The sequence below is a fragment of the Notechis scutatus genome, chromosome 1, assembly GCF_049901735.1.
Source record: "Notechis scutatus isolate UNSWTSFEM ecotype Mainland chromosome 1, rNotScu1.2, whole genome shotgun sequence".
Classification (NCBI taxonomy): Eukaryota; Metazoa; Chordata; class Lepidosauria; order Squamata; family Elapidae; genus Notechis; species Notechis scutatus.
The window spans coordinates 210,224,966-210,240,377 of NC_142009.1; the positions used below are offsets into that span (position 1 = coordinate 210,224,966).

At 39.4% G+C, this 15,412-nt stretch overlaps 1 protein-coding gene across 4 annotated transcripts in view; it reads left to right on the plus strand.

The window, feature by feature from the left end:
* Positions 1-425: 425 nt before the first annotated feature.
* The window catches only part of ZRANB3 (zinc finger RANBP2-type containing 3), a 74,214-nt gene continuing 59,227 nt past the window's right edge, over positions 426-15,412 (plus strand). For 2 of the 4 annotated variants that reach the window (XM_087950111.1, XM_087950114.1), the window contains exons 1-2: positions 426-520; positions 9,361-9,522. In XM_087950111.1, coding sequence (XP_087806237.1) covers positions 9,368-9,522 — 155 coding nt within the window. In that variant the 5' untranslated portion in view covers positions 426-520; positions 9,361-9,367. Of the gene's footprint in view, positions 521-4,962; positions 5,046-9,360; positions 9,523-15,412 lie in introns of those variants that run through there. The other 2 variants (XM_026665391.2, XM_087950113.1) reach the window with 2 other exon arrangements.

Below are 15,412 nucleotides of genomic sequence, written 5' to 3' on the forward strand. Positions count from 1 at the left end.
GGCAAGGCCGGCTTGCGAAGGGAGCTTCACACACGCGGGGGAATTAATCCCATCACCAACCCCCCGACAGCGGCTCCGGCTCCTGCCGCGGGTGCCACCGAGGACCGCCCTCTACGGGTCCTGCCGACCAATCGCAATCGTCCCTCCCCGTGACTGGCATCCGGCGCGGCCACTCGGCAATCCGCGGCCCTCTTTATCATCGACTCATGAGCTATCCGCTGAATGGTCTAAAATGCGGCCCACGAATGAAAACGCCCGTCAGGCGGCGAAAGCCAATGACGAGCCGCAGCTTGGCTAAGCGACGGCTCTTAAAGGACCAATTGGAACTTAAAAGACCCGGCATACGCTATTCCCCCCCCCTCCCCACCTATTGACGTCATTGCGACCGGCACGATCGGCTTCGAAGCGCTAACCTGAGTGCGTGTTCGGATTTGTTCCGAGACGGGATGGGATCCTTTTTGGCTTTCGATATGGGGTTGCTTGGAGGAACATGCGCCCTAATATAACAAGCGAGAGAAATGTGGGTCAGAGTCGTCCTAAAACTCCCTGCGTGGGGGAGGGAGGGAATTGGAGCAAAGCATGATGGGATTTGTAGTATTGCGTTCCAGCTTGCAATAGATCACCGCAAAGGGGTCATTTGAGTCCGTTGTGTCCTGAAATTCTTCCAGATGCTCAATATGTTGTAGACTGGCTTTTTGACAAGATGCTTGACCAAGTCAAATAAGACCTTGCAATACTTTATGAATAACTAACGATTTAGGGCTAGGGTTTGCCACATATATGCCATGTTTAATATTTAAACTGTAAAAGCAGGGATTAAAACCCAAAATGAGTTTCACAGCACTCAAACTGTGCTGAAGCTTGATTTTTTTTTTTTTTAGGTAATCTGTCTTATAAATATCTTCAAGTGAGTTACAACGACGTTTTTTACAGCTAGAGTTGAGACATGTGGATCAAAAGCAAGAAAATTGCTTTGAATCTGCCTTGGGGCCCCTCATTGTATTTAAAAAAAACACACACACCTTTTCCTGACCTTACATGGCAGCTGCATGAAAATACAGGATTAGTATAAGAAACTAGAAAAAGGGGCAGTTTGCTTAAGGTGCTGCTGATAGATCCAGTGAGTGTACCCATGGTAACAAGTGTTGGAGCTGAAGCACTTTCTCCTGCTAAGATCTGAATACTTGCACATTTCTAGTCTCTACTCAAAAAAATTGAGAACCCTTGCCCAAGGAGATATATTTGTATATGTCAACCTGGTCAGTTTTGTTGCTTAGTGTTACATATGACAATTATTTGGATCAATTGTACACAGTGCAGTATTGTTTGAATACAATACTGTACTGTATTTGAATTCCATTACTAAAGGTGTGCATTCTGTGAAGCTAATCATATTTGTTTGCATGGTTAGGAGGTTGCTCTTCCAGTCTGCAATGAATCCTTAGATGGAAGAGATTCTGTAGTTTCCTCCAAACACGAACAACAGAAATTGCTTGTATAATGCAAGTAACATATTTTCATTTTTAAAAATTACAGTTAAAATGTTTGCTTTTCACTATATCACATAGTGATATTAATCTCTGCTATTTTTCTGAGCAGTGTTTTATACTACTCATACTATAACTCAAAAACTTTGATAAACATCTTAATTATTCTTATATAACTTCTTATAAAACCCTGTAGCATTTTAATGTTTGCTAGAATTATTACTATCCAGTCTTTAAAAGCTTCTCATAATAAGCCTGAATATTTTAATTTTTTAAAAATGTTAATATATTTTGTATTTTAAAGCCAGGTTCATTCATTATCAAAGATCTCATTTTACTCTAGCTAGATCTCCTTTTCTAAGTGTTTCCAGTAGAAGTCAGATAAGAACTATTAAAGAATCTACTGATTCCTTAAAGGCTTATATATCTCCCATGCCAGAATGAAATCGGGCCATGATACATTTAAAATTAATCACTATTTATGTTCATGGAAGCCCAACCATAATCTCACCCACTGCATTTGCAACTATCCAGATTTCTTAGCATAAAATGCCTTTATTAATAACAGTCAGCTGACATAACTAACCCTAGTTGTTGCTATTCTATGAACGCTAACCCAGGCTCATCACAATTTAACAGTGTCTAGGTTAGGATGGAAACCATTTTACTGCCCAAAGTTAGTTACTGGATACACTCTACATGAGTCTGCCATTGAATACCATTTAGAAACTTCAACTGTTGCGAAACATAGCTGCATGGCTAGTTAACAGTGCCTATTATGTAGCACAAGTAACATCAGTACTACAGAAACTGCACAGGTTGCCTGCATATTTGGCCCAAATATAGAGTTGAGAACAGGCAACACAATGCTATCCTGGGGAAGAGATTCAGCCCATGGTCCTATTATGTAGACTGCTTCATGACTCGATTCTCTCTCTTCTTTAACATCTACATGAAACCGCTGTGTAAAGTGATCCAATGGTTTTGGATGAGGTTAGGTACCATAATATGCAGATGATATCCAGTTATATATCTCCATCCCTGGATGGGGGGTCTGACTCAATCCAACCAAGATGGAGTGGCTTTGGGCATTTCATCTTCCTAGGAACAAGTTTCCTTTGAGACTGAATGGGGTAACACGGCCCCAGACAGATGCAGTGCAATGTGAGAATCACCTTGGACTTGATTCCTGCTTGAAGAGCAGGTGCAGCTGTGGCTAAAAGGGCTTTTGGGTTGTGCATCAGTTGTGCCCATTCTTGAACCAGGAGGCCTTGTTCAGTCACTCATGCCCTCTCAGTTGGATTATTGCAACACACTCTACATGAGTCTGCCATTGAATAGCATTTAGAAACTTCAACTGCTGCGAAACATAGCTGCATGGCTAGTTAACAGTGCCTATTATGTAGCACATGTAACACCAGTACTACAGAAACTGCACAGGTTGCCTGCATATTTGGTGCAATGTAAGGTGCTGGTTGTCATCTTTAAAACCCTACATGGCTTGAAATTACCTAAGAGTCCATCTTCTCACAATAGTTTCTATTCATCCAATTCAACCTAGTAAGATGAGGATGCTGTGGGTCTTGTCAGCCAAGAAATGTTGGCTGGCAGGTACTAGGAGACATGCCTTCGTGGCAGTAGCCTCTGCTCCTTGGCACGCAGGATGGACTAGATCTTGTTAGCCTTTCATAAGACTTTAAAGACTTGGCTATGTGCTAATGGGCCCTGTTACACACACACACATACATACATACATATTTTCTTAAGTTTTCGCGGGTACTTACATGTATGGTATTCAGCTTTGTTCGGGTATTTTCCCATGTCATTAAAGCACAACTTTAAAAGCACAACTATAATGACGTGGGAAAATACCCGAACAAAGCTGAATACTATACATACATACATACATCTCATTCATCATCTTCAGGCTTGTGTCTTCGGCTCTGTGCTTCTCAGAGGCACCTGTGCTTCTCTGTGCCCCTGAGAAGCACAGAGCTGAAGACACAAGCCTGAAGATGATGAATGGGACTTCATCGAAACGTTGCCTAGATACTTCCAATCTTATGTGGGAGAAAACCCGAATAACCAAAGATCCATATATATATATATATAGTTTTTCTGTGTTTAATTATTTTGTGCCCAGAGTAAATTGGATTGAGATGGACAGCTATAGAAATTTTAATTAAAAAAACTCTGGTTCTGGATTATCAAGTAAATAATTCCAGATTAGGTTAGGTTTATCATATGAATTTATCCACTAGGATAGAAATTCTCAATCAGGAGGGAAAGCAGAGCTGATTACAGTTTGAAACAAACAACATAATATGCACTATCAGCTAACGAGCAGCTGATTATTAGACTATATTATATTTGGAGTCTAGAATTACTTAATTGTTCCATTGTTCAATTAGTAACAGATTAGAACAATTGCCTCACCAATCAACATGCATTAAAATGATAGCCAAGTACAAAAGGATTTGCTGCAGCATTAGATCATACTCTTGTGCAAGCTATAACCTGCAGCTAATTTTCTTTTTATAAGGTGTGCATAGAATTGCGTACTATAAAGCAGCATTTTTCAACCTCGGCAACTTTAAGATGGTTGGACTTCAACTCCCAAATTCCCCAGCCAGCTTTGCTTCCTGCTAATTAAATAAGTAATTTCTACCCTAGAAATAAATCATTTCTGCCCTAGTGGGTAAGTTCATATGATAAATCCCAGCTTTTCTGGCAGGGGAATTCTGGGAAATGAAGTCCAATCATCTCAAGGTTGAGAAACATTGCTATGACATCCCAGGACAGTTAATCTGCTTTTAACATGCAATTCTATCCATACCTACTCCGATGCAAGCCTCTTTTAGTCAGTTGAAGCACCTTTGCAGGCTCCTATTTCATTCTCATAATCACTATCTGACCTTAGGTCTCCCATATGCTCATAAACCCATCAAACTTTTTTTTTATTTTTTCTTATATCTATCCATGCATTCATAACTATGTTTTTACTTATACCTATTATCTTGTAAGCAATTGACAAATAAAAATAAATAAATAAAATAAAACCAATTGGCTTCATCCTGTAACTTTGAGGTCTAGTACCTCGAACTCAATTATTAGCTGAATAATTAGACATTCTTCGCATCGTTCTGTTCCAGGAACACAAAATACTTACAAAGAGGGCCGTTTCCCTTCATTAAATCCACCCACCCCAGCCCCAATTCTTTTTGTCGCGCGGCATCGGAGGCTTAAGGGAGTTTCCCCCCTCTCAACATGCACGCATTTTTCCAAAATGCAGGGTTGTTTTCTTATGAGAAAACCCGGAAACCGCTTGGGATTTCATCGCTGGTGCCTGAGAGGCAGCCTTACGCAAACCAGCAAGCGAAGCCACCCCACCGCTTTGATTTATAGTTCGGCGGGAAGCGTTTCTTAAGCTGTCGGGGTTGTCCTGCCACTGGGTGGGTGAGATCACTTCCGTCGGGTTTAAGCGCGAAAAAAAAAGGTCATTCTGGTTAGCAGCCGACAAAAAAAAATAGCTGTTGCTGCTTCGGCGAATGAGGTTTGGTGAGGAATTCTTTTACCTGGTTTTGTGCACTGTGGAATAGCAAATTAGTCTCTGCGCCTGGCCTGCAATGATGCATGAACTTGGCCATGTGCTCTCTCTTTAATGCATGGTACTAACTCCTGGAATTGCTGCTTTGGAAAACAAGATTAAAGATTGCTTGGATTTTTCTGGCCGTTGGCCTGTATCTAGGACATTGAATTTAGTGCAAAACTAGGCTAAAACGGAGTTGGGTAGTTTTGTGGTTCAGCATGGTTTCTAAGTTCAGCTGCTGGCTTAACTTTATGCTAAGCTTTATTTGGGCACAACAAGTGCTCGGTGTGTTTAAAGTGGATTTATTACACTATATGAACTTGGGAGTTTGATGTCTTGGATGGTCCCCTTATTGTTAAAAAAAAAAACCTCTAAAATATGACTTTAGACAATTAACACAAATAATCTCACATTTTGTACCTCTGTGATGTTGCTGCAGGTTTAGTCTACAATGGTTAAAGGGAGTTGGAGGAATCTCTAGCCATTTTAATATTGAGTTGTTACTAGGTCAAAGGGAATGGGAAAGGTATGACTGAAATATAGTTAAATAGTACTGTATAAAAGATAGATAGATGTAGATGTAGATGTAGATATATATAATTCCCAAACTGCCTAAAATTAATCTGACTTTCTTGACAAGACCAGTGTGTTCTCAGTAGAAGTTGAGACAGAACTGAATTAACTTTTATAGGTAATCCTTATGGCCACAATTGAGCCCAATATTTTTGTTGCTAAGCAAAACAATTGATAAATGATTTTTGCCCTATTTTATGACCTTTCTTGCCAAGGTTATTAAGTGAATCACTGCATTTGTTAAGTTAGTAGCATAGATGTTGGAAGTTGACTGGGAAAGTTGCTGCAGCTGTCCTAACTGTGCAAAAGTTGCCCAGCAACGGAATCATGTGATCCTGAGAATGCTGCAATGATCATGAATGTGAGGACTGATCGTAAGTCATTTTTTTTCAGTGCCTTCATAATTGAATGGTTATGAAGTAAGGACTATTTATAGCAGGGGTGTCAAGCTCAATTTCATTGAGGGCCGCACCAGGGTTGTGTTTAACCTCAGGGGGGCAGTGGGGGCGTGGGCAGCTTGATGGCACTCGTGTTCAGGGCATTTGTGGTGTCTGAGCGCTCTGCCAGCGAAAACAGGATCATGAACTCTGTTTTCAGCTGTGACAGCCTCCTGTCACCCTCTGCCAACAAAAACAGATCTTGGGGGGGGGACGGGGCTGCACGCGGCTCTCACAAGCTCAATTTTTGCTGGCAGAAGCACCGTGGGCCGGTCCTTCATTGAGCACCCTGTGGACCAGATCCAGCCCACTGGGCTTGAGTTTGACACCCCTGATCCTTAGTGACTAAAATGTTCAATACAGAAACCAGGAGTATCTACTCCTTCCTTAGCCATGAAAGCTGGCTGAGTGAGTTTGGTGGGCCATTCTCTATCAGCCCAATCCACCTCACAAGATTGTTTGGGGAAACAGAACATATTTGGCAGGGGTGGGATTCTATCAGTTCGCACCTATTCACTAGAACCTGTTGTTAACATAAGCAATTCTGAGAACCGGTTGTTAGAAGAAATTACTGGCCTAATCCTGTAAGGAAGGCAGGAAGGAAACGTTCGGGTGTTGCTTACAGAAACTGCCTCTCTGTTAAACTTTATTACATTCTTGGCAGGACTAGACTTCCTGTCTCTGGAACTTCTCTGGAATTTTTTTCCCCTCCTTTGCTGGTACTTTGCTTGTGTGGAGTGACCATTCAAAGTTACAATGACACTGAAAAAAGTGACTTATGACCATTTTTCACACTTATGACTGTTGCAGCATCCCCACAGTCATGAGAGGCCAGGCGAGAAGATGCGTGCCTCGATGTGAGTGATATTGAGTTGGCCACACCCAGCCAATAACATGACCACCAAGCCACGCCCACCAATAAAGCCACGCCCACAGAACTGGTTGTTAAAAAATTTGAATCCCACCCCTGATATTTGGGTAAACACATACATTTGGGTAAAAGTACAGTAGGATTTGACCACATGTTTCAACGTTGCACCTCAGAAAATAACTACCATGTTTATTGTTTTAATTGTTTATGGCCTCTCTTATAGAAACATCTTAATATTTTAAATGAAGCCAACTAGTCATTGAAATGAAAGGAAACTCTACTTCAGCCATCCATTCTAATTAAGTGATATTCCACAGCAGGGAAACTTTAAGATGCATTGACTTCAACTCCCAGAATTTCCAAGACAGCCATGCTGGCTGGGGAATTGTAGTTGCCAACTTTGGGAACCCCTATGGATTGACTAAAAAGAGGCACTTAGCACACTTTTAAATCACCAAGAATGAAAGGAAAATTTAAAACCTATTTCAAGATTGAAATCTTTGTTAAATTTAATAAAAAGCTTCTTTCTATTTCTTACACCTTTTTAGAACCTTATATTTGTCCATCAATCTCTTTTCAATCTCTTTTGGTAGAATTTTTGAGCTTACATTATTTTACTATTATAATAATGGCGGATGACATTCTCTTGCTTTTTTTTTTTTTAGTATAGTCTCTTTATTCAGCTTGAATGAGAGAGGTTGAAAATCAGCAGAAGAAAATTTTGGTATAGCAATAATGAGAACATATTTGATTTATAACTCTCTAGAACATTTAGAGCAATTGTTGGACTCTATTCCGCAGAACACAGCTGGCAATACAATGGCGTCCCTGGAAATTTCAAGAGGCCATTGAAAGTTAAGTTATAAACATCAGAAAAAAATTAAATCGAGTAATTAGACAAGTGTAATTTCCAGGCATTTGGAGAAAAGCAAAACAAAATAGAAATTTGAGAAAATAAATATATGGAACTTTTTTTCTTATCAGACGTAAATGGAAATCATTGTATTGGCTTAATATAAAATGTAACTTTAGTTTATGATACATTGGCATATTTGTTTAATTTACTTTATTCATATTAAAAAAATCTTCAACAGATGGTTTTCACATAAGAATATTTTGGCTTTATTTCAAAGAAGCTTGTTTAATGGGACTTACTCCCAAGCAAACTGGGAATATGGTATTCTTGAGGATGCAGTCTTGAGGACTAGCAGATTCCAATTTGAGTTGCAGGAAGAAGTAATCAGGATACCACTTTTCCTTCTACATCAACAGATAGCAGGACCATGGCAGCCTGATTCTATGAATTGAGGGAGTCCTTAGGGCTACTATCAGAACTCCATTAAGAAAAAAAATCAAATGCAGGTAGTCCTCAAGTTACAACTATTACAACTATTCATTTAACAATAGGTTAAAGTAACAACAGCCTTGGAAAAATTGACTTACCTGGTAGTTATGACAGTTTTTTCAGCCCCACGGTCAGGTGATTGCAATTTGGGCACTTGGCAACTGGCTCGCACTTCGATTGCAGTGTCTTGTGATTATGATTTGTGACCTTTTCAGATGGATTCCAACAAGCTAAGAAAATTGGGGAACCCAGATTCACTTAACAACTACATTAGTCACTTAACCATGAGATTCTCTTAACAACCATGGTAAAAATGATCATGAAATATATTTCATCCCCTTGTGTTATTTTTTTTTACAGATTATAAACTTCTTGGATTTTGAGAACCTGGCTCTTTTGCTTATATCAGTCATGTCATGTTTGTTAATGGATTGTAATTAATTGCTAGTATTATCTTTTCATCTTTTACAATTACAAGCTACATTACTTTTTATGATGTTCAATGTCAGCTTTTCTATTACTGTCTTCTCATCAACTGTGAATTTATTGTTGAATAAATACACTTGCCCCACTGGCACTCTGGTTACAATATCATTTGAAAAATATTTTATTTTATTTTGTGTCTATATATGCACGCTTACACATGCAAACAAACACACAGTTCTAATTTAACAAGAACAAGAACAGAGTTGGAAGGCACCTTGGAGGTCTTCTAGTCCAATTTCATGCTCAGGCAGGAAACCCTATACCATTTCAGACCAATGGTTTGTCCAATTTCTTCTTAAAAATCTCCAGTGTGGAGCACTCAGAACTTTTGGAGGCAAATCCTTCCACAGATTGTTCTAATTGTCAGGAGATTTCTCCTTAATTTTAGATTGTTTCTCTCCTTGATTAGTTTCCATCCATTGTTCTTATCCTGCCATTTTATTCCTAGATTCCTTGCTTGGCTATTGTGATCCGTGTATAATACTATTGTTTATATTGTCTTCAACATTGATGAAAAGAAATGAAGAATAATGCTAAATTTTTAATAAACCCCCCCTTTTTCCTTTTGCTAGAATAAAGATGGCAACTATTATCCAGGAGAGTCCTAGAGTTGGAATATCATGTTCAAATTCTGACGCTGATGAAGAATTTTCTTATCTACCTGAGAAGCTAAAGGAAAAGCTGCTTCCTTTTCAGAAGAAAGGAATTATATTTGCACTAGAAAGAAGTGGCAGGTGAAACTATCTTAAAGATGTGTGGTGATGAAGTTGTTTCTGCAATATAACCTCTGGCTTATTGTGTTGAATGGAAATTTTGTACAAAATGTTTACTAAAAGTTTTGGATTGGAAATATCGAATGCTATTAATGTCAAATTGTTGAAGCTGAACCTAAATTTAATTCTACTTTTTGAGTTTGGATTCTAAATCACTGGTCTGTAAATAGTGGTCCTTGATCAAGCTTGGTAATGTATTTTATTGTTTATTTTATACTATTTTTTATTTATTTCTTTTTTTTTTTTTACAAATAATCTAAACTGGCGATTGTATCCAACAAACCTATTTTCCTCACAACAACAATCCTGGGAGGTGGGTTAAGCTGAGAGAGAATGACTGGCCCAAGGTCACCCAGCAGCTTTTATGGATAAGACGGAATTTGGTCTTACGATCTCCCCCTTTATAGCCTGAAGCCTTAAGCACTAGATCAAGCTGGCTCTCTATATATTGGTCTTTATTTTATTGTAGATACCGTGTTTCTCCAACAATACGGCCTCCACCAATAGGAAGCCCCACCATGTTTTATGGGCATAAAATCAAATTAAGCCCCTCCCCCCAAATTAAGGCCCATATTAAACATGCGAAATGGGGGGGGAATGGCGGTGGGGGGCCTTGCCGTTAGGAAGTACTTTGTTGCATGCCCGGATATGGTGCTGCCTGCGTTGGTGGGGCACTTCATATCGGGAGACCTTCCGCCACCGTTGCTTTCTCTTCTCCCTTGCTGCCGCGGCGTTAGAGCAACGCCACGGCGTTTGGCGCAGCCACGTGCGGCCAGTCAGGGCTCCTCCCTGCAACCGGAGCCCTGAGGAGATACTTGGCTTCAGGTGCTCTTGTCGCCGCCTTCCCTTGGCCTTCGAAGGTAAAGCGAATTATTTTAAAAACGACACCCTACTACAACAAAGCCTCCCCTGCCTGAGAGGGCAGCCCAACCCCACATGGGGAGGTGAATCTCCCGGGGCCGCAGCGCAGGATCGGCCCATCTTGGGAGAAGCGCCCAGCCGCCATCCCTGCCTGGCGCCGGGCAGAGCGCGAAGAGCTCCGCCTGGGGCACCCAGCGCAGCTGACAGGCGGGCCCTCCTTCCCAGCGGCAGAGCTCTCACCAAGGCAGCGAACACCTCCCCGCCGGGCCTTCGGCTCATCCCACCAGGGCGCCGGAGCTGTGCGGGCTGGGCAGAGCCAGGAAAGCGGCGCGCCCGCGGCTCGCTTCCCGGCTCTGCCCAGCCTGCACAGCTTCTGGGTAACAAAAAATTCGTAAATTAAACAAAATCTTAAGTATTAAATCAATAAAAGAAATCCAATTTGGGGATGTAGCATATGGCTATAGATAGAACTATAACCTATGAATGGTTTCTAAGGTGAATTAAATTATGTTTCACAATTGTTTTTCAAATACAAAATTATTTTTACACTGATGCATACTCCAGTGTCTTAAGGTGGTATTCTTCTATAAAAGAGCTTATAAGTGATTTTCAGTAAAAAGCATAAAGTGTTCTGGCAGTTGTTAGCTGTTAGCACATTTATATGGAAATATAAGAATTAATAGAATGATAGCTGATTGGAAAGAAAATTTAATCTTTAAAATTTGTTCAATTCTATCATGAATAATATTTCAGAATTGTTGAACATAATATTTCCATCAGGTGGAAAAGTAATCTAAACTGAAAAGTAATCTAAACTGATTATTGCAAATTGGTTGTCTATTATAGCAGCCAGTATTCCAATGGTAAAATATCTTGTAAGTCTGATATTCGCACTAAATATAATATTTTATATTTCCATTAATATTCCCATATATCATTCATCCTGTTTAAATGTTGTACCCATCTATTCATAGTCTTTAGTCTTTAACTTGTTTAGTTTCTGAATTATATAATTCAGATACTGATAATTTGTCAATAACCTCCCCCAAAAGTTATGAATTTGGAGTTACAGGTTTTTCAAATTCAACTTTATCAAAAAGTACCGTACCATTCAACCCACTACAGCACAACTGACACAAGCTATGAAAAAGATAATATTTTCATACATCAAAAACATTTCAGAAACAACCAGCAGACCCTTACCACTACATGGCATCATAGTAGTACACCAACCAACAAAAGAATTGCAAAACATCTTAAGTAAAAAAAAAAGAAAGACCCATTAGCCACCGAAGAAAAAACAGGCATCAGGTACAACATACTGTATAAGGACTGTAACAGCCACTATCTAGAACAAACAGGCAGAAGTCTAACAGAGTACATCCATGCACACTAATTAGTAGTCAGAAGATAAGTAAATTCCATAATTTGACAATACATGGACAGACTTAGTCATATTTCAACTGGGCAACTGTGAGCATCAAGCTAAATGCAAAAACACTAGGAAATTCCTAGAAGCTTGGTACTCAGATCAGCCATCAACAAGCACATAGAGATAAATAACATTTACACACCATTTAAAAGAGACAATAAAAAAGCTAAAAAGGAAATAAGAACACCACCTTCTCTGCAATCATCACCCAAATATGTAGGAATCAACTTTACGATTAACATCAGACAGAGAGCAGTAAACAATGCCCTAATCAGGGAACTACTAACCCAGACAAACAAGCAGTAAACAGCAGCCTATCAAAGCAATTACAAAGGAGAAAAGAACACCCTCACCAATTCTGAAATGATAAGCTCTGTTTAGTATATATGCAGTAAATAAAGAGATATAAATGTTTATAAACAGATGTTTACATACAGAGAGCAAACCCCACTCCATTCTACTGTAGCACGGAGATTGTTAGCTAGCTGGGTAACAAAATGTCTGCAGGAAAACAAGCAAGGTCATATTGCACCACGTGCACCACATTTTTATTTTGCTTTATCAGCTAGCTAAGCTGTCAGTTTGCTGAATTCAGTGGGGAATTTGGAGGGGGGCCATAGTTGATTTGTAAAGACATGAATTAATGGTCCAGAGCAGGGCTGCCAAACTCCCGACCCGCAAGCTGGATGCATCACGTGCTGGCCACGCCCACGCCCGGTTTAGCGTAGGGGGAAAAAGTCCCAATACATCATGTGATGCCGCTATGACGATGCAAATTTGGCACCCTGGTCTAGAGCCAGAATATCTTAAGGAATACTGTCTCTCTTATGCAACCATTTAAGTTTTTTTATTATGAAGTGAGGCAGGGGAATACGACTTTTTTTTTACTGTTTATGTAACATTTCCTCAGAAAAACATACCTTTTGATCATCCCAAAATGTATTTTGATATATTTTTATTTTCCTTCCTAGCATTTCTATAGTTTTGTATATTTGATTGTAAGAGGATGCTGTAACTGGAAGAAGGAATTTTATGAGACTGATGTCTTTGCTATGAATTTTTAATTATGTTTTCTTGTTTTTTATTTTCTGAACTTTTTAGTGCTTTGAGATTTTTAATATTTTAAGAAACTTTGTCAGTCCTCCAGAAGATTTTGGTTATTAGATGGATTGCAAGTATTACCAATGATAAAAATAGAAAAGTACCCCGTATTGCTGTCAGACTGATAGTTCTCATTAGCACCAAATTCATTTTGAACATTCTATATTTGTGTCGTTGGAGGCTCTATTTTTGGCAAGGTACTGTTGCAAGGCAAGTCATTTCGTTTCAGAATTAGGACTGCATCGTGTGATTGGTGACATATAAATGAAATGGTTGCTTGAACATTTTAAAATGTACCAGGTTCACATTCTTTAAATAACTCCAGTATGAGAAAGATGTTAATGCTAAAGTGCTGCCTTGTATGTGGGATGCAAATTATATGCTGGAGTGTTATATAAAACTGATTCACATGAGTGGGCGAAAATCCTAGGAAAATCTGGAGCTCCAAATTGAAGGGAAACAGAACTCTTTCTCTGTTACAGAATGTTCTGTAGTTAGAATGGGTAAGCACTGTTAATTAAAAGGTGAAGGGGATCCATTGATATTAAATCAAATTTGCTTTTGCTTTGTTTTTCTTTCTTTTGTGTTTGCATTTAATGTCTCTCTTAAGCTGTCCTCAATTGTTGGGACCTCATATCAGAAAGCATGGGAAGCTGGGATATAAATGTTTTCAATTAATTATCATGCTGAACAAAAGAAAATTCCATTTAAAAAAATGACAGCTTATAATTTGTGTGCATTTTAAACGATGGTCCATTTTTTTAGGTATGCTTCTCTAGAGGCTGGATCACCCATTTCTTAGGACAAGAGCATGTCCCCTCTTAATTTGTGAAAACTGTATTGTGAATCATAGTTGATGGCAGTTCAGCTTTCATGAAACACAAACCCTGAATAATCCCTTTCACATGCATGTGGTTTGTGCAACATAATTTCTTATTTTGCAAAACAGCAGCTGTGTGTTTTCTTGTCCTACATTGCAAGTTGGCTTTCATAAGCTTGGGGACCATGTATTTGCTTTAATTATCCTTTCCAAATAAACTATTAAAGTGAATGTAGTAGTCCAGAAGCTAGAATAATGGGCTGGAATTTGACAAATGTATTTTCACATCTGTGTCTCTTTAATTGAGCAGAGTTCCAGCAAATGAGTATCTCCATTTATTTTTAATGATTTGGTAGAGATAAATATGATAAATTAGCAAAGATGGCTCTCTTTTTTTTCAGTTTACAGAGAAACTTGGCTTTGTATATTCAACAAAAAACATGAGCATCCTTTGGTCATTTAGCGTCTTTACACATGTTACATCCTTAATATAAAAGCTTGAGGACTTGCAAGTGTATGAGGATTAGCATTTGTAGTTTCTGGACCAATGGTTTTCATTTGCTGAGAATACTGGGAATTGCAATGCGGCATCAGAACAGGGGTCTGGACTAAGGGAGTGTTAATATACCCAATGGTTCTCCAGAAAAAAACTACGCGAGGCTTAATATTCACTGAAATTTATAAAGACAATGTGGAAAGTTAGCACCCACCCGTTTCCTAGAAGAATGAAATATTTTGAGAAATATTAAAAAGACAGAATATTATTTCCCTGGGTAAGAAATGGAGAAACGTGCTCTTGGAAAGCAGCCTCCACATTCCTTACTAGCTCACTTAAGAGATAAAGAGATAGCTAGCTCTATTCATAAGCAAATTCCCTGCAGCAAGGTCTGAACAAAAGCAGCATTAGCCCTCAGCCATAATAGGAATTGTCCAACACCCTTTCAGAACACAAGCCCCTTCATTGCATCAGCCAAAATTCAACCAGGTTTAGCTCAGACAAACTCCTAGGATTTGTTCATGGCACCATGGGAGTCTGACAACAGCCAATATAATACATGTTCTTGCACAGGAACAAGAAGTTCAAGTGCAAAGCCTAAGGGAAGGTATAAATACCCCTCACTCTCAACTCCATGTGGTCAGCTGCCCAGAACCCATGTGCTGCTTGGTTCTGCTTCACCATTAAACCATTTTTCCAATCAGTGTCTTTCTCCTGGCTTGGAACTGAACCAGATGGATAATTCTTACAACAACAATAAGGACTATCAAGCAGAATACTGTTTGTTTTTTTACATTTATAAAAGCCCAAGCACACAACCAAATCTCCACAACCTTGCAAAAAAGTCAACAGGGTCAGGGATAATCCTGATATCTGAAGAGAGAACATTCCAGAAGGCAGGAACTACAGCAGAGAAGTTGTATCTCCTGGTTCTTGCTAGCTGACGTTCCTTGGCTGATGGGACCCGCAATATGACTAACCAGAAATTGGATGAATAGAAACAACTACAGAAAGATGGTTCCTTAGGTTGGTTTATTTATTTAGCGTATGGCACATGTTAGCCAGGGATCACCGAGGTGGCTGGCTGCCTCTGTAAAAGGAATTTTTTTGGGGGGTGTTATCTATACCTGCGGGATGCCCG